Source organism: Paralichthys olivaceus, chromosome 15 (genome assembly GCF_024713975.1).
Source record: "Paralichthys olivaceus isolate ysfri-2021 chromosome 15, ASM2471397v2, whole genome shotgun sequence".
NCBI classification, from domain to species: Eukaryota; Metazoa; Chordata; class Actinopteri; order Pleuronectiformes; family Paralichthyidae; genus Paralichthys; species Paralichthys olivaceus.
In genome coordinates this window covers 12,800,082-12,818,580 of record NC_091107.1, presented here as the reverse complement: position 1 = coordinate 12,818,580, position 18,499 = coordinate 12,800,082, and the positions used below count along the sequence as shown (strand labels likewise).

At 38.2% G+C, this 18,499-nt stretch overlaps 1 protein-coding gene across 4 annotated transcripts in view; it reads right to left on the bottom strand.

Annotated features, from left to right (window-relative positions):
- Nucleotides 1-108: 108 nt before the first annotated feature.
- Nucleotides 109-18,499, bottom strand: part of LOC109628722 (ryanodine receptor 1-like) — a 46,654-nt gene continuing 28,263 nt past the window's right edge. Inside the window, exons 78-107 of one of the 4 annotated variants that reach the window (XM_069539913.1) lie at nt 18,329-18,425; nt 18,132-18,241; nt 17,999-18,050; nt 17,820-17,909; nt 15,203-15,302; nt 15,034-15,113; nt 14,414-14,490; nt 14,238-14,311; nt 13,081-13,098; nt 11,713-11,793; nt 11,536-11,624; nt 10,978-11,106; nt 10,794-10,898; nt 6,652-6,733; nt 5,230-6,551; nt 5,032-5,114; nt 4,597-4,756; nt 4,418-4,504; nt 4,034-4,306; nt 3,809-3,939; nt 3,642-3,684; nt 3,424-3,557; nt 3,257-3,317; nt 2,801-2,947; nt 2,587-2,721; nt 2,327-2,483; nt 1,379-1,443; nt 1,193-1,293; nt 1,051-1,102; nt 109-894 (exon numbers count right to left, since the gene is read on the bottom strand). In XM_069539913.1, the coding sequence (XP_069396014.1) occupies nt 799-894; nt 1,051-1,102; nt 1,193-1,293; nt 1,379-1,443; nt 2,327-2,483; nt 2,587-2,721; nt 2,801-2,947; nt 3,257-3,317; nt 3,424-3,557; nt 3,642-3,684; nt 3,809-3,939; nt 4,034-4,306; nt 4,418-4,504; nt 4,597-4,756; nt 5,032-5,114; nt 5,230-6,551; nt 6,652-6,733; nt 10,794-10,898; nt 10,978-11,106; nt 11,536-11,624; nt 11,713-11,793; nt 13,081-13,098; nt 14,238-14,311; nt 14,414-14,490; nt 15,034-15,113; nt 15,203-15,302; nt 17,820-17,909; nt 17,999-18,050; nt 18,132-18,241; nt 18,329-18,425 (4,231 nt within the window). In that variant the 3' untranslated portion in view covers nt 109-798. The remainder of the gene's footprint in view (nt 895-1,050; nt 1,103-1,192; nt 1,294-1,378; nt 1,444-2,326; nt 2,484-2,586; nt 2,722-2,800; nt 2,948-3,256; nt 3,318-3,423; nt 3,558-3,641; nt 3,685-3,808; nt 3,940-4,033; nt 4,307-4,417; nt 4,505-4,596; nt 4,757-5,031; nt 5,115-5,229; nt 6,552-6,651; nt 6,734-10,793; nt 10,899-10,977; nt 11,107-11,535; nt 11,625-11,712; nt 11,794-13,080; nt 13,099-14,237; nt 14,312-14,413; nt 14,491-15,033; nt 15,114-15,202; nt 15,303-17,819; nt 17,910-17,998; nt 18,051-18,131; nt 18,242-18,328; nt 18,426-18,499) is intronic. The other 3 variants (XM_069539917.1, XM_069539914.1, XM_069539916.1) reach the window with 3 other exon arrangements.

Below are 18,499 nucleotides of genomic sequence, written 5' to 3'. Positions count from 1 at the left end.
AAAAGTGCTTTTAAAATCAAATGCTTTCTCTTTAGAGCAGACATCAGGATATATATTTCGATAATTTATCTTTCGCTTCCAAAGTCCAGTCATGAAAAGACAATTAGGTCATGAGAATGAAGTTTATTCTTAAACAGAATTGAATTGTAATCACAGGCTTTGTTGTCATGAGGTTGTCATGAAAAACAATAAATAAAATAATTTAAAATCAAAGATACAAGCTACAGACTCTGAAGGAAGCAAAATGTTTTATACTAAAGTGAAAGTGACACATAATCGCAGAGTAAATACATGATGACTTTGAATAAAACTATTGTTTATGTATAAAGACAAAGCTAACTTCCTCACTGTGCACTTTTTGTGCTGATTAATGCAGTTGACTCAGCACATTCCCTTAATTAAATCATATAATAAACTGAAGCAAACATATGGAAATTGGATAAAGAGGCAACATTTGTATGTAAAGTGATATAAAGTATGATTGAATACCTGAACTAGTGTAAAATGATTACACTTAAAAAAGGTGAATTCTAGCATGAATTTCCTTTGCATATAAAGCTTCTTTCTCCACTGGCACTTTAACAATTCAAGGAAACTGCAATTTTTATCAATCTGCTAAAGATGATATTTTCGCACTGGCAGTTGCTCTGCTTGTTTCTCGTGATGTTCAGGCTGCCACTCGTTCACATTTTGTTTAGCATTTTTCGTGACACAATCCATTTGTTGTGTGTTTTGTCAGGAATGACGAACACGAGCAGCACGTCAGCTCAGTAGTTGTATGTGTGGAGTACTTGTTGATTAGGAGAGTTGATCCTCATATTGTTTTCTGAAACAGTCTCCAGCTGGGAAGAAGTCCCAGCAACGCTCCTGGTACATCTTCCACACGTACGACTCCTGAAACACAGGATTTAACAACAAGATAGAATGGAGGAGACAAATCCGTCGGAATCTGGGTAATAACATGAATACTTAATAATAAATAACAAAAATTATTTAATAAATAGAAAATATAAAGGCAATAGAAACATAATAATAGCGTTTCTGACTGACCTGTCCAGTGTGCTCTGTCTCATCTTTGTTGATAAGATACATTAAGAAGAACCTGGAAAGGACATGTTCATATTTTCTCATTTTCACAAATACACTCTTATACTGAACATGTGCACAGTGTAACACAGAGGACGATACTCACATGTAATTGGCCAGGTTGTGTTCATCCAAAGTGTGAGTCTCGAAACCATGCGGCGTCGTGTCGAAGTAGTCACTTCCAATGCCACATATGAAGCATTTTGTCTGCACATACAAGTGATAAGAGATAAAGCTGCCATGTTGTGCATATGTGAAGAAAAAGAGTTGAATTTAAGTGTTTGTCTTTTACCTCCATGTCTTCCTTGACCTGCTCTTGTTGGTCTCTCAGTTCTCCAAAGGCATCAATGATCAGACCTATTTGTATTTGGACATTGACATTGTCATTAGAGGTGCTTTTTAATTTCCATTCTTCCAACAGTTTCAAGTCTTTCCTTTATCCTCAATCCAAAAACAATCGCCCGCAAAACCCTGAGAAGGAATTTCATTCTTTTTGTCAGGAAGAGCTTGTTGTAATATTCACTTTGTCCACAGGAGCATGAGTGGCGCCATTACCCCAGTTCAAACAGGACTAAAAGCCAAACTCCTGCAAATAGGTGAAGGATAAATGATGTAACATCACTGTCATGTCTGTCTTTTGGCTGGAAATGTATTTTAATCAGCAAAAGGTTTTAGGATGTCAGGTGAGGTAGTATAAAGATTAAGTCTTTACACTGTGCAGGCTGCATTGGATGAGTCTGTCAAACACATCCAGTTTCAAATCCTGTTTCATTATCATTTTTTTCTTTTGAGTTGGTTAAATTCTTAACCCTCTATTTTCATTTGATAAGTTGCTCTACATCTCTGGCAGATATAAAAAAAACTGAAGAACATTAAAATGAAGACATGACAGTAAAGCTAACCCTGTTACATAATTCACAGTATATGTACTCTGTATTTAGAGTACAGGGGAGAAATTAAAAATTAACTGGAAGAAAACAAGGTTGCTTTTAGTGCTGTGCAGACTGGGTTTATGGTGCACTATGTTCTCCTGTGGACAAAATTAATATTACAACAAAAAACATAACCTGTTACTCTGTGTATTGGTGTATTTATAAATAAATTTAGCCTAGAAAAATAAACTTTTCCCAAATAAAACACAAAAAAATGATTCTTTTTAAAAAAAAATTCCCATGTGCCTTTCAGGGCCTCCAAGACACGACATAGTGCAAAGTGTTTTCCAGGCTGACGCCGTCTTTACCCTGAATAATAGCCAGCAGAATGACGATGACGAAGAAGAAGAAAGTTATATCAAAGACCACTCGATACAGCTCGTATTCATCTCCAGCCGGATCCTCAATCTCATCCCCGATGCCTCCTCCAGCACGCACACCCACGTACATGTGGAACAAGTAACACTGTAGAGTGAAGCAAATACACATCATTTAGGAAGTGGTGCAGATGTAGCAAAAGGAACATTTCTGATTTTATTTTACATCAGAGAGATTAAAAGTGACGTACAGTCATCATGTCATCGCATTTCATATCTGGTTCATCCTCATCCTCGCTCTTGTTGTAAAACTTGCGGAAGAAATTGAAAGCGACAACGGTGTAGAGGTACACCACCACAGCCAACAAGCCCACAGTCATCATGAGCTGGGAAAAAATAGGGTAGCACAGTTAGTACATTCTCACAGAGACTAAATGAATTCTACTGAATTTCCTCTGCACTTGCCTGTTTGCCATTGTGTGTGACTGAGGACAGGATCGTGCGTAGAGTTTTCACACCCATGGCGATATCCAGCAGGTGACAGGCAAAGAAGAAGTTGTTGTAATGTCCAAGCAAGGACATCACCAGGTACCAACAGAGGTACAGGAAAGTCTGAGAGATAACAAGGAGGGTTAAAAAACAACCCATAGTTGCCAAACATTCAACACTGGGATGTGTATTTCTTTTGTATATTACTTTCACAGATAATTCAATGTGATTTAACATTCGAGACCATGAAGCAGTTTGATAATCCTATAAAAAAATCTATAATTTCCTGTTATATTGATTTATGGATTTCAACTTTTATTCTAAAGTAAATATCTTTTATAAAAGTAATTTATTGTACTATGGCATTCACACTTGGTTTAGTTTATGGTGTATGGTATGGTGTATTATAGAATCAAGCATAGGTTTGCTTACACCGTCTGTGAACACAACACCAAATTTCCAGATCTGGTACTTGATGTCGATGGAGGTCCCCCTACAAAATCAAAATATTAATTGGTATCCATTTTAAATTCCGAGTTTAACTTTTAAAGAGCAATTTCTAATGTGCCTTGTTGCATCTTATCGTTCCTGTACCGTACCATGCAAACACAGAGTTGTCCGGTTCTTCCTGCTTCTTCTCGTGTTGCTGACTCACATCCAGGGAGGCTAAATCAACACCGAGCAGTTCAGCGATTCTTTCTCTGCCGTAAATGTCTCCGTACTTATCCAGAACCTGGACACAGATATTATATTAAACACTGTTAACAGCTGCTCTACAGCTGCCATTTTAAAACAAACAGAACCAAAAACAACTCACCTTTCGTTTGACAAATTTGTCCCAATAGTTGTTTGGGAAAGAGCTGTGGAAAAAGGGACACGATGTATGAATGAAAATAAGGAAGAAAACCTGTTGGTACTGGATGTAAATGAAGTATTGGCATTATTATGAAGCATCTGTCTGGAGTGACTCATGTTCCCACATACGGTGTATTGAGGACCAGACGGTCCCACTGGCCCTTGATGTCATCGTCCTCAGGCTGCTCGGTGATGTAAAGTCCATCAAACTCAAGCTTTCTTGCGAGTTCTTTCTCTCTTTTAAAGATCACAAGTGGAATCTAACAAAACAAATTCAAATGCTGTTAAACCAAAGTATGAAACATTTGCCTCATAAGTTTTGAATATCGACACGTTTTTTTTTTCTCATCATACCTTGAGGCAGTTGTAGCCGATGATGCAGATGAAAGAGATGACCGTGTGCAGGAGGGCGAGGAAGGCCAAGGTGGGCTGCATGTAGCCCGTGCTCTCCTCTAAATAGAAATAAATCGGCACGTCTTCCTCATCCTCGTCTCCTCCTTCATTCATTCCAGATCCCTCAGCTTCTTCCCCTGAACCTTCAAACAAGCCAGAGCCCTCGAACATCCCACTGCCCTCCGACAGTCCAGATCCCTCCATTTCCTCGCCCTCAGGTGGGATTTCAGACACCTGGACAGAACAGAACAGTGCAGACAAAAGGCAGCTCACACTTAATCTATACGTACATATGGCTTGCATAAAGGACAACATAATCTCTCAAATGTAACGTGATCTTTTTACCTTGTAGAACAGCAGAATGAAGTTCAGCGCAAATGCAAGGAACAAAGCCAAAAAACGCAGGTTGTAAAAGTTTCTGGAGAGGTAGTTCTACAAAGGAGAGAGTCGCATGAGTCAATTACTGAGTTAGTAAGTGCGACATGAGTGACATTGAATTTATGTGAGCAAAGCAGCTGTGTCACCATGAATTTATTTCTTTGGGTTTCCAGCTCAGCCCAGATCTGAAAGCCTCCTTCCCGTTTCAGCTTCTTTTCTTTTTTCTTTGCAGATTTCTTCGGTTCTTCTGGCTGCTCTTTCTCTTTGCTCTGGGACTCTTTCTCTGCTTTCTCTCCAGATTCAACACTGAAAATCAAACAGTAGGTTTTATTTATCAGGGGGGCCACTGCTGCAGCTGATCGTACATTGTTCACTGGTAATAATGTTGATAGTGCAGTATTATGGCAGTTAGCTCAACAAATTGCTGCATAACAAAAAATCCAAGGCATGAACAAAATCCTGGGAACGTCACATCATCCAACATTGTTTGCGTAAAATACAGTTTATACTCATCTTGGCTCAAATACCAATCTGTTATGTGGAGTGTATATTAATAGATGAAAAATCAACTTGTTTCTTACTCTGCCTTTTCAGGCTCTGGGGGAGAATCCTCTACAGGAACAGGTTCGGGCGGTTTCTGGCTCACATCAGTCTCTTCTGGAGCCTATAAACAAACAACATTTCAGGCTCTCCTTTTTTCCTTCCCTGGAGGAATAACTGCCATGAGGATTATTGACTAACTGTTCCATTGTGTTTTATTTAACATGCAAATAACTCACTATTTTCCTCTTTGTTATGGGAGTTCCTTCGGGAGTCGGAGGTTCGACAGGTGCCTCTACACCCATGTCACCGAGTCCACCTGGAGCATCAATACCTGGTATCCTCCCCCCCTCTTTTTCCTGGGTGTCCTCCTCCTCCTCCTCCCCACTGCCAGTCTCCCCAGTGTCCGTCACCCCTCCAGTCTCTTGTTCCTCCCCTGTCCTCGGCTCCCCTGGTCCGTCCCCGTGCACATCGTCCTGCGTGGGGTCTGGCATGCTGGCTAAAATCTCCGTCACTGTGATATTTTTCGCCCCCTCCACTAAGCCACCACCGAACAAAGTTTGCCAGATGATCATAAAGAAGCCTTTGCACACATTGTAAATGAAGTGGAGAATGCTCATCAGGATGGTCCAGAAGAAAGTGGACAGAGCCACCACGATCTCTTTGATGGTCATTTTCCTCACTCTGCGATATTGTCTGCGAAGGTTACGGAAGGTGAAAATGCTGAAGAAGCTCAACATGCTATTTATAAAGTCTGCGAAGGCCGAGCTCGATTCAGGCTGTCCTTCCTCTCCGTTACTGTCCTCATCACCTCCTCCGCTCGCGCCCCCTCCTTGTCCTGCCTCACCTCCAGCTTCATCTACTTCGTCATCCTCCTCTCCCTTCTCCTCTTCCTCCTGCTCTGAAATCTGAGAAGCTATATTCATCTCAAAGATGGTGTCCTCACAGAAGTTGACAAACATTTCCATTTTCTCGGATTCACCTCCCTCATTAACCACATCAAAGATAAACTGTCGTTTGGACTCTCTGACTTGGGGCATCTCCCACTGCTTGCGGTTCACTTCACTGATTTCAAAGTAGATGCGCTCAATCTTTCTGCTGGCGCCCATTATTTCAATACGGCCCAGGAAGGGGCGGAAGTAGTTCAGCACACTCTCTGCCTGCCCGAGGAAGTTCTGTAGCCTGGTGTCATGGGGGACGTGCTCAGACAGGTTGGTGAGCAGCACAGCGATGTTGAAGCCTATATCTTTGGCGGGTTCCTGGAAGCGACTGGCAAACTCCTCGTAGTTGATCATGTCGTTCTCATCAGCCTCTGAGCAGGACAGAAGAAACTGGATCTCAGAGGGGGCGTACTGTTTCTGACTGTCCATGGCTTTCTGGAAGTCCTTCTTGGAGATCAGTCCTCGCGGGTCCGTAACGTAATCACGGAAAGCGTCAGAAGCCACGATGTCTTTCAGTTTGAGGAACATGTCAAAGAACTTGAGGATCATCTCAACGTTACTGGAGGACTCCACCAACATGTCCACCATCTGCCGGGCGATCGTACCATTGACCACGTTTCCTGAATAACACAGAGTAAAACTCAAACGGAGATTTGAATAGGACAAGATGGGATGAAATGAAAACTGCTGAGCACTAGACAACAAACAAAAGCTTTTTACCCTCCAACAGTGAGAGCAACATAACAACCATGTCTTTCTGCAGATCAAGAAGCTCCTTCAGCAAACCAATCTGGCTCGAGTCCTGTGACCAGAAGAAGATGCACAATCTTACAGTAATAACAATAGATATTATGTCCTTTTAAAAGATTAGGGTTTCACATGGATTTATAGAGATGCAATAGTCATTGGTGAAGTAAAAGCACAAATGTAAAGTTTCAAAAGTTATCACACAAAATTATTATAACACATCGTAACTCAAATATTTGTTATAAAAAGAGGGTATTGCGAAAATAAGTTAATTAACCAAACCCTTATTCTGAGAGAATTTGTCAATTTAAATGCAGGTTTAACACATCAGTTATTCCAATTTGAAAATTCCTCAAATAATCTTGAGAATAGGATTTACATCAGATAGCTAAGATTTAAGAATTTAGCATTTACCAACCCATCAGTAAAGGTTACATCTGCACACTGTTGTCAAGGTCTGTGCAACGATTATCTTCTCTGTGTATGGTTTGTGTTTGGACATGTAGCCTCCTTCTAAATATGCTGTGGATAGCTATGATATATAAATATATATATCATATTTATGATATACTGTGTGTGTATATATATATATATATATATATATATATATATATATATATATATATATACATACATATATACATACACATTTAATGGTCTGTATTTGTATAGCGCTCTAGTCTTGATGACCACTCATAGCGCTTTACAGTATATGAAATAATATATATATATATGTATATAAAGTTAGTGGCACTTACATATTGCACTATATACATATATATGTTGTTTAGATAGCGTTATAGACAAAGCAATACAAAAGCAACAAAGCAACGCACCACAAGTTCATAGCATACTCTTTCAGGTTAATAATTAGTGAATGACAAAGGCAACAGAATCATGAGCCCTGTTAAATGTGGAAGTCACATTAAAATGTATGTTCCAACACCAAAAGATCTCATATTAAAGTGTATACTCCAGAAGCGGAGGTTAAAGGTCAGCCCCCCTCTCAGGATATTTTGTAGTCACCTGCTTCTCTTGTTATTAATTCTATTATTCAGTAAATAATTATGTGAATAATAATTCCTCCAGTTGATTTCATCATTTTGAAATAATCGAAAAATAATATCAGGGAGAAACACACATTTCAATATGTTTTTAAAAAGGTTATGGTTTAAAGGTTTGTGGTTTTCATGGCCTGAGAGGTCTCAAAAGGTTTTGATTAGATATGAGAAGTCTTTCTTACTGTGTGAGCTGACTCTGACTCTCCTCAGTTCACTGGTACATTCAGTCTATTGTGAGTCGGAGCTGTCACATTCAGTTCAGTTCAAAAGAAGCCTACAAGCAGTGCACATGCGGCCAGTAGCTCAGCAGCCTATTTATTTATTCATGGATTGTCAGATTCTGATTGTTTCTTTGGCTTTTAATACTCTCTTAATGAAGAGGTAATGATGGTGACACTAATAAATGGTTCAATCACTTTCAAATTCAAAGGCTTGCTCTTAAATGCTCTGAAAACCTCTTATTCAGTGTTTCAGTTTCATTTAATGCCCTCTGCTGGACAAGTACTTGAGAGCTTTCAAATGGGGTCAATTCTCATTTCATACTTAAAAGCAGGTGGATATAAAACGACCTGATAAGGGAAACCCACATGAATAAAGTCCATACTAGTAAACACAATATCACATCAATAGATAAATAAAATGGATACATACTTTACCCTGCATTGACCATGTGGAAGACAGTTTCAATAATGAATAAATGATTCAGTGGTTACACAATTAAAAGCATTATTACATTTTCAACTCTTCAATATGACATATGTATTTTTTTTATTTCACAGTAAAAAGTGTAAAATAACACAGTGGCTAGTTTGAATTCTTGTGACCTCATTAAATTTTTTACATACAGTGTTTAAATGTCCCGTTTTCACTGGTGTAATTCAAATATGATTACTGTAAAACATAACAGCCAATACTTGAGAATATCAGGTCAAAAAGGGAAAGTAATTTTGTGTTAAGTGCGTCGTATGTTAGTGTGTGCGGTGCTGAGGACTTACAGACGAGTGTATGGCTCTGACTTTTAACTTGAATTAGATTAAAGGGTTACTCATGCAAACACTTTACTAACGATAAAGTGGTGCTATTAGCCTCAGTCATCCACAGAGGATGACTGCTTAGTGTAGAGCGAAAAAGTCATGTGATTTCTTTCAAAGTATTCGGACCTTTCATTTGTAGCATTGAAGCTGCACCGTGTCTGAAATCAATGTGGTTCCACATGTTCAGTCAGGTTGGTTTGTTGGATAGCTCATTAAACTCTCAATGCATTTTAGATTTTCACATTTAATCACATATTTTTCAATTCAGAAAAAGTCATTGGTGTAGATCAGAGCGGATAAAGTCATCTGCAACATGTTTCATTAAAAGACACGTTAAAGGTCTTTTTTTACACCAGACGTTTTGACTTGTCGCAGAAGTAAAAGCACGTCTGTTAATGATAACATTAATGATGGTTCTGTTCAGTTCAAGTGACCCGCTAACACATGACAGTGGACACATGTACATGGACACCAATATTCTGATATTAACCAGATTATAGTCTGAGTAAGAGGCTGTGATTGCCTTCACACGAATAAAGGCATATGCAGAATAAGCAATAATTTAATAAAGAGACGTGGAGTAGTCCGACCTTAGTCACATCATATAGACATGTGAAGGTCTTAATTGTGTTATGACATCCTGTCGGAGTGTTCACAGAATTCTACGGCAGTAACCAACTGCTTGATGTAAACAAGTTAAAGTGTAAACAAGCAGTTGGAGATAATATTGACATGAGTCCTAATCAGACTATCCTCTATAGCATATTAAAAGAAAATTTCGATTAGCAACTCATCTCAACAAATAATGTCTTATCCAGAATAAGGTCAATAGTTGAAATAAAGCTGTCCATGTAAGTGTGGTCGATGTGACAGTGAGCCGTCATGCACAGCACCAGGACCCTGAAACTGAAGCAGCGAAATGGGACTGGACCATTATTGATTTTATCTTTTACACTGGTGAAATTCCAACTGCGACATGTCAGATGTTCTTCTGTGATGGAGACGATCGTTCAGCATTCATGTGAATGTGAGGAACCACTTTGAAACAGTCAGTACAAACAAACGGTGGAAATATTCCCAGAAATCCAAAGTGACTTTAGTCTCTCAATGTATTATTCAGGCGTTCTATATGCAGTGTATACCGGCTGCCTAACGAATAAGAGTTTGCAGGCATGTTCACTATTAGGGTTGTGACAACACAGCTTTTACTCATGCACGTGTTGTATGGTTTATACTGTTATGTGTATATGTTCCCAGGAGAGATAAGGTCCACTAAGAACAACAGAATGATATTTATTCCCGAAAGGCAATGATGGAATTAAAATATAACATTGTAATATAAATATGTTGTTCATCAAATGTTACTCATGATAAATGCTGTGAGCTAAAGTGAAACAAAGGATGAGCAGCAGTAGGCTCTAAACAACACTTCTCATAGTTACCATCAATTTCTGTTATTGTCTCTGAATATTGAATACTTCCTGACGGAATTACAAGTTGTGTAACGGATTTACTCCGTCAAACTTCACTCATTTTGGTTTTCACCCCTGTCCGTTTGTTTGTGAGCAAGATTATTCAATAACTACAGGACAGATGACCACAAAACTTAAAGGAAGGAAGCAGTATGGGCCAGGGAAGAGCCTATTACATTTTGGTGCTGACCTGGATCAGGGTGAGGATCAAGAAATGTTCTATTACTTTCTTTCACATTGAGCATTTTGGGAAATTTTCACTGATTATCCAGGAAATTATTCATGGAACTTGATGAAAAACATCCGGCATCCTTAGGGGACAAAGTGCAATTTGTTGCAGGTCCAAATCAAAATCTAGATCTAGCGAATTAAGATGTGGTTTCATAAGGGGAGTGTTTGGAGCACGGTGGAGGTATGTGCTCTACTGAGTAACGCTCTAGTTATACAAGTGTTGATTTGAGGTCGGGGAACTCAGGCCACATTTTGTGTTTCCTTTCATTTACATGTCTGCAGCAAATTGTGTTATAAATTGATTGCTTTGTGCGTACCTGTGCCAGCTTCATCATCATGTGGGCAAAGACATGGAGGAACCCGACAATAGCATCCCACAGCCTGCTGTGGGCCAGGGACTGCTGGTTGCCAGTGCATGGGCCCTGAAGAGAGAAACTGTGTGTTACTTACACACACAAAGAAAATAAACAAGTGTGAGTGCCTGATTAGTTTATATTTTACCTGAATATATTCAGTTAGACTATTAAAAATCTGTTTCGCAACAGTCATAGCTTTGGAGAAATTCTTTTTGCCTGGTTCATCGATGACGTCCTTTCCAGAGTAATACCAGTAGAAATCACTGATAGACTCCTGGGTTGGAAAAACACAAATAAATTGTTATTTGGCATATAAATAAATCCTGTCTTAATGAATTTGAAATACTTAATACAAAATATTCAGTCATATGACTTCATAGATTTTCTGCTAAAAGCCTTTGGGAACAAAAAAAAGGTCTGAAAATGCATGACAAAGTTATACAGCAAAGTTGGAAATGGATTCTCAATCAACTATAAAATCTAGTTCTCCCCAAAATGGCCTCTCAAACTTTTATTTACCGCCACCAAGGTAATGATTTCACTCTTTCAGTAGGATTACACAAACATAACTTAACAGATTTCCAAGAAACGGATGGAAGGATGTGGGGAAAAAACAGAACAGGAATTTTTAATGACTTTATATAACATTGAGAAATGGGGCCCTTAATTTCCCTCCTAAGGCAAAATGACTTTGAAGCAGCACCTGGAGTCGGAGGAGGTAATCTACGGTGCAGATGATAACGTTGATGGTGGTGGTGCTGCCCGTCTGTGTCCGCAAATAGTTCTGAAAATCTGCAGGAAAACAGAGATCATTTTGACGAGCAATGTTTGACAGTGTGTAAATTGCTTTACTCTCATTTGAAATATGAGTGGTTCTCACCGTTATTGTGACCTTCACAAAGCAACTGCAAGAAACGGAAGAGGTCACAAGTGAACTCATCATCTGCCATCACTTTCTCATCTAAAAAAAGAAATCAAATGAACAGAAGTTTTAAATTACATCCTAAAAGCAGTTTGAGATCAGAATAAATACAAAGGTAAAAAAATAAGTCTTACTGGTAAGTACTTAAACAACTTACCATCATCTCTCAATGGATTTTTATTGACATTTTCAATAACCACCTGTGACTGAGCGTTGCTTTGTTTTTATTTTACAATATTCGAGAATGAGTCACACCAAATTGTATGAATAATATTAAAAGAATAAATACAAATGGCTGTGGTCTGACAATGGTGTAACATACAATCAAATGTCAAACAACATAAAGGAGGCATCGGCATCACGTGCATATATTAATGTACAAACAAGCTGCAGTGAAAAGCTAACAAAGTATTGGACAAACACATGAACTCAGCAGACGTTGAAAAAAAACAATGTTACAAAGAGAAGATTAATGTTAAAACATGGCAGTACTTGCTGTTATCATGCCATACATAAAATCAGAGCACCATTTAAAAATATCCAAATTCATCTTATTGGCTGTATATCCCATTATATACAATAATACTCAAGTTCACTACTGGCTGTAATGAATACACACACACACACACACACACACACCATAATGAATCGTGCAGCACACATTAACTCTGCTCTACTTCCAGCAAAGTTAAAGGTACAGTGTGTAGAATTTTGTGATATCTAGTGTTGAAATTTCATGCTGCAGCTGAACACCCCTCACCTCACCCTCTCCTTCCAAACATGTAAAAGAACCTGTGGTAGCTTCAGTTGTCATAAAAACTCAAAAAGGTGTTTAGTTTGTCCAGTCTGAGTCTGAACTAATGTAAAAAACATGGCGACCTCCGTAGAGAGGGTCCCCTCGATGTAAATAGATCCCTTTCACCTAAATCTTACACACTGGACCTTTAAATGTCAGAGAGGTCGGGGCATCGTCCATCAGAATCGTATTTTTCTCTCTTCTTTTGAGACTTGGTGCATGTGAGTATGTTTGTATCCAGAATTCAAGATCAAAATTATAAACATTTTGTCACTGAAACTGTGCAAGACGTTTAAAAAAAAATATTTCTATACAGTTTTTCATGAGCAGAAAAGACCTGATTCTATTCATTGCCTTTTTAGATGAGTATGAAATGTGAGGTATGAACATGACAGATGGACAGAGGCATCCAATCCTCTCTTTGTAGACTTTTAGTGTTAGAAACAAAGAAGTGATGGAGCAAGAGTGACAGGGGAGAGAAAGAGTCATCAGAAGGAACAGAGACGCAGATGGACAGAAACATGATTTACCCCGATCTAGGTTCAACTCTGAGGACCATGAAAGAAGGGACAAGGGAGAGGTGGCAGTGATCGTGAGGAAGGGAGAGAGGATCAGTGTGTTGACAACAGTAGAGGACTAAGAGATGAGGAGGGGGAGATTAACAACATTCCATGGCAAATTCATTCAGGTAGAATTTCAAACGAACCTCCAGAATTAGATGACAAGAGTTGGCAAAACAGTGGCTGAAGCCCAATCAACAAGTCAAACTACTGAACATACTGTAGAGATAAATCCTTACATCTAATTCCTTTCCAGTCATCCAAGTGTTAATAATATTTCTTGTTAGGAAACTAATCAAATCTGTACAGTAAATGCCACAGATGGAAAACATTTAGAGGAGGATGAATTAGAATAGATGATCAGAATGTATCTATTTATTAATTCATGTTTAATTTGGACTGATTAATTTGTTTTCCATGTTAATGTCAATGAGACAAACACCTTATTCACAGTAACTAACAAACACATCACGTAACTGGTCATCACCTGGATCTGGATTTTTCTATTTAGGAAAGTGGTCAAAGTTTTCTACTCCAAATTTTTCGAAAATCTAAAAATCTCGTGCTTTTTTTGGCAAACATTGTCTCCATCTACATGCATAGAAATAACCTACATGGGATTTTTGTGATATATACAGTATAGAACTCAAATCAAAGAGAAAACACTCTGACCTCTAGCAGATAAAAACACATTTATTTGATGTGCACAGTTGTCACCAAATGCTGTTCTGTTAGGTGAAAATAGAATTATGAATTATAATCATAACATCTGTTTAAATTCTTTTGGTCACCAGAATAGATGAGAAATGTCTGTAATATGATATTGAGCAGTTGCCATTATTTGTTAATTATTATTATTATTATTATTTTACAGCAGTAGAATGAAAAATTATATAATTTCCTCTTTCAGCCCAAATGTGAGCTGTCTTAATTTGTATCCCATCGCTGGTGATTGTGTATGTTATTGTATTTAATAACTTAATTAAAGACGGGTGAGCTACACAAGGTGACCTGATTCCGATAATCTATTACATGATGATACTAAGCAATGACTATATTGTGATGTTTTCTCTGTTGTACTATATAGGAGGCTCTATTAGATGAGAAAAAAAAGTATGGAGACTTACTTGTGCCCTCTTCGGAAACCATGCCCAGCCCCTCTGCCTTGTTCTGCCTCTCGAAGGCATTTAGGTCCAGGACACTGCAAAGAACATAAACCCATTTCAAAAGTACAATTTACACTCTTTAAATATTGCTTTGCTATTCATCGGATAAAAATTATACTCATTGATTGTTAACTGACCAGCATGTCTGCATCAAAGCTTGGACGCTCAAAAAGAAGCCCACATCCTTCTTATCCCTCAGGTACTCCAGCATTTTCTGAAAAAAACCAAGAGGGTACACACATATAAAGTGCCACTTTAAAGGTAACTTCAGATTCAAGATTCTTCAAGCACGACCTATGGGGCCAATGCTGATTTAAGTAGGTACAAATTTCCAATACAGATACATCAGCTAATATACATATGAAATACAAATTGGCAATGATTCCTAAAATATCCTTATTAAACCCTTATGTCAAATAAATGACATTGAGGGTAACTTTTTCACAGTTTAACCAAAATTATAAACTATAAATAAAAAGAAAATCTGAAAAAAATACAACCAAATATTTGGAACATGAATAGAGAAAATAAATATATTTTAACACATATATTATATTTTAGTGTAAAGTGTAAAAATCTTTTCAGCATTGTTTATTGTGTAAAATCATTTTTCATATCTTTGCATATCAGAAACATAAATGCAGATACTGATATGCCAGTGAAAAGCTCATAGCGGCCAGTTTTTATTGCCAAACCAATAAATCTGTTAAATTCTAAAAATGACATAATCTAAAAGGCTTGTTTTCAAAACACATACTCGTTGAACCTCACTGTTTCCACCGTTTAGGATGGAGATACCCAGCTTCAGTGTTGTAGACACCATTGGGCCTGTCTCACCTACGAAAACAAAAAAAAAAAAACTTGTTGAGATTAAACAGAACCACACTTGACAAAAGATGTGGAGTGTTGAGAACAGGCTAGACCACCTTTGCAGGCACTGATCATCTGCAGAACCATCTCTGCAGCACCACGATTATGAAGTCTGGACTGCTGGTACAGGAGCCTTTGTTTCTCCATTTCTTTTTCCTGCGGTCACACAAACTTAATGAGCATTTGATACAATTTATTTACATTTCACAGAGAGAATTTGAAAAGATAGAATGGACTCCTGGTCATGATTAGCTGTATATTAGCTGTTTCAATGTAAAAAAAAGAAAGAAAGAAAGAAAGATGTTTACTCAAAAAGTCCTTTCTATCAATTCATGTTCTCAATTCACATTCACTCTCCTCTCACTCCTTTCTAATCTCCTGTCTGATCAACTTACCATTTTCTTCTAAAATGTGTTATCACAGTAGCATCATGTATAACACTAATAAAAAATCTGTTAACTGGTTCTGTGAATTACATTTTAATATAATCGATCTCACATCATGCTTTTAGCCACTGTTGTAATATCAAAACATTCTGGAACTAGTTCCTATGTACAGTAATTTTGACTTTTTAACAAGCAATTGCATTATGGGCTGTTACTGTCCAATTAAAACACCAACTTTATTAGTCATGGAGTTTCTATACTACTTCCTCACGTTTGCTGACTGGAGCAAGCGTTAGACTACAGGAAATTGCCCCACTGGCATAACATTTCAACCATGTAGCTTTCCAAAGTGTCTTTATTGCAGTAGCCCTGCAAATAAGATACTTTGGACAAAGCCCTCTGTATCAGAGATATTTCTTTGGCATTTCATAGCAGTGTGTCTTTGTTTTGCTTAAATGGTTTGAAATATTAATGCAAATTACAAAAACAGCCTTTAACTTCCTATTGATAATGCACAATTCTTTATTACCTCTGCCAAGAATGTTATGTTTGTTTGTTTCTCTTTTAGTTTGCAAAATTATGCAAAAACTCGAAAACAGATTACCACCATATTTTGTGGAAAGGTGCTTTATGGGTCTGGAAAGTTTCCGATCTGGATAAGGAATCAGATCCAGGATTATTTTTTTCTCTTTCTTTTTCAAAGTGAGATGGGGCATCAATCTAGTGAACTCAAATGTTTTTTCATAAGAACCTTATGTATAGAACCTTGGCGGAGGTTTGGGTTCTCTGAGTGTCATTCTAGTTCATAATATTGAACCAACTGGGAATGAAAAGTGTTGTACACAAAGAACAAGGCTGTCAAATGTATATCTCTGAATTCAGAAGACAAACTGACACTTCTCTGTTCAGCCACATCACAAATCAACTTGTAGTATCCCACATTGTGACCCCCAAAAAAACCCACCCCCACCCGCAACGTCCCGCCCCACACCCAACCCCCCTCCCACCCACCCTCGTATGCCTGGCCGTGCTCTACCCCCTATGTGTTGTGCAGTTGGACCTCAAAACTTACACTGCGATCACTGACTTTCTATTGAAACCTGTTTATGATGCATATGAACAGATTATGTGTATTTTTTTTTTAAATGTTGCATGTTCTACACTGGCTTTCACTGTAGTCTGTCAGTATGCTATGTGAGTGGGGGAGGGGAACATTGATCAGTAGCATTCAGTTAATAACGACTGGTGTTATGAAGGTGAGAGAGATTACATGGAACAATGGTGAAAGAGACAGAGAGAAGGACAAAAGGGACATCTATATAAACTGGGAGGAAAGACACCACTAGTCAGTGAGTTTGTGTTAAAGCACATTTAGATCTCAATTTCAAAAACCTTTGATAACACCTCCAATATCAGCTCCAGGCTTTTGTTTAGCATGTCTGAAGCCCCAGTTTGATGTACGGCCTCACACACTTTGAAGGCATTTATGGATTTGTAAATGTATTTTTAGTCGGTTTAAGCGAAAATACATGTTGACGAAGCACAGAAATTGTTTGTGGTCCAACAAACATGTGGTTCAGCTCCAGCTGCTTCAAACTGTGAAGTCAGCAACGTGAGTATCAATGAGAACAGTGTCTGAGACTTGACACAAGGAATGTAGTCAAGGTCTGCACAGTGCCAGGGGGTGTTGCCTTCTATGAGTCTATGAGCTGTGCATGGTGACACTAGATATGTGTGCTGTGTGGTGAGCTTCATGGTGTAACAGGAAACCACCGAGCAGTTTTTTTTACACAATGCTAGACCTTGATCTTAAGTGGTTTTCAGTGTCCATCAAGCTGAATTTTGAATTGAATTTTGATTTTATTAGTGTCATGAATATTATTCATTATTATTATTATATATGTTAATTTTACATTAATTTAATTTCATCTAATAAGACCCAATCCAGATTCATGGCACAAAAACATGTAATCACAACCAACTGGTATTTTAAGACAGTCAATGTTGCACTGGAATAAACAGAGTGCTTGTCAAATTTTTGTCTGAAGTGGAATTTGAAAAATGAAGGAGTCATTAAAGTAAAAACACATCAGAATTGGATCTTTAAGTTACTGAATACAACATACAAACAGAAGATACAGAGCACGGATAGAGAAGACACAAGACAAGACAAAGAAGGAGAGAGAGATGTGGGTGTGAAATAATGTTCCGATGATGAGGTCACTCAATGCGTCGAGAGCTACCGCTCCTCTGTGTTCCTCGTTCCCAGCCCCTCGCCGCCCATTACCAGTTCTGACTGTCGCACCTCAAAGGACATCTCATCCTCAGCATTTTCCATAATTTCCTCTCCTTCTTCTTCCTCACCAATATGGCAACTCTGAAAACAAAAAATAAGAAACATGAGTGTTTCAGAGTGCGTTGTGCACATATAAAAACTTGTAGCCAAAACGCTTTGCAATGACTCACCTTTGCCATAATATCTGCATAAGCCATATACAGGTGATCTGTATCAAGTTTACTGAAATGGGGACAAAAGAGGACAATTAGTACATTTTGAAGCTCAGTGTCATTTTACAGTATGTGCAAGGTTCTATCGAACCTCTTTTCTGTTAGAGCGGTACGACTGAAATGCAAAATGAGCTGGTGAAGAGGATCCGGCTTCGTTTCTCTCTCCTCCTCTTCATCTCCTTCCTCTTGCTCCATTGCTTTCTGGGATGCACAGTGAGAGGAAGGGTGAGTGATGAAAAAATACAAACAATTATATTCTAGACGAAACTAGTGTGAGACGCCACTCACAGATAAGTCATCTATCATCCTGTCTTCAAATGAGTAACCTTCAGTGTGAAGCCAGTTGCGTTTATATCCCTCAAGGAACATATTTGAAGCTCTGTGCCTGAGATGCAAAATATACAAATTAAAGTAATTCATGCGCCGTAGTTATCATCTGAACATCCTATAAGTTACATG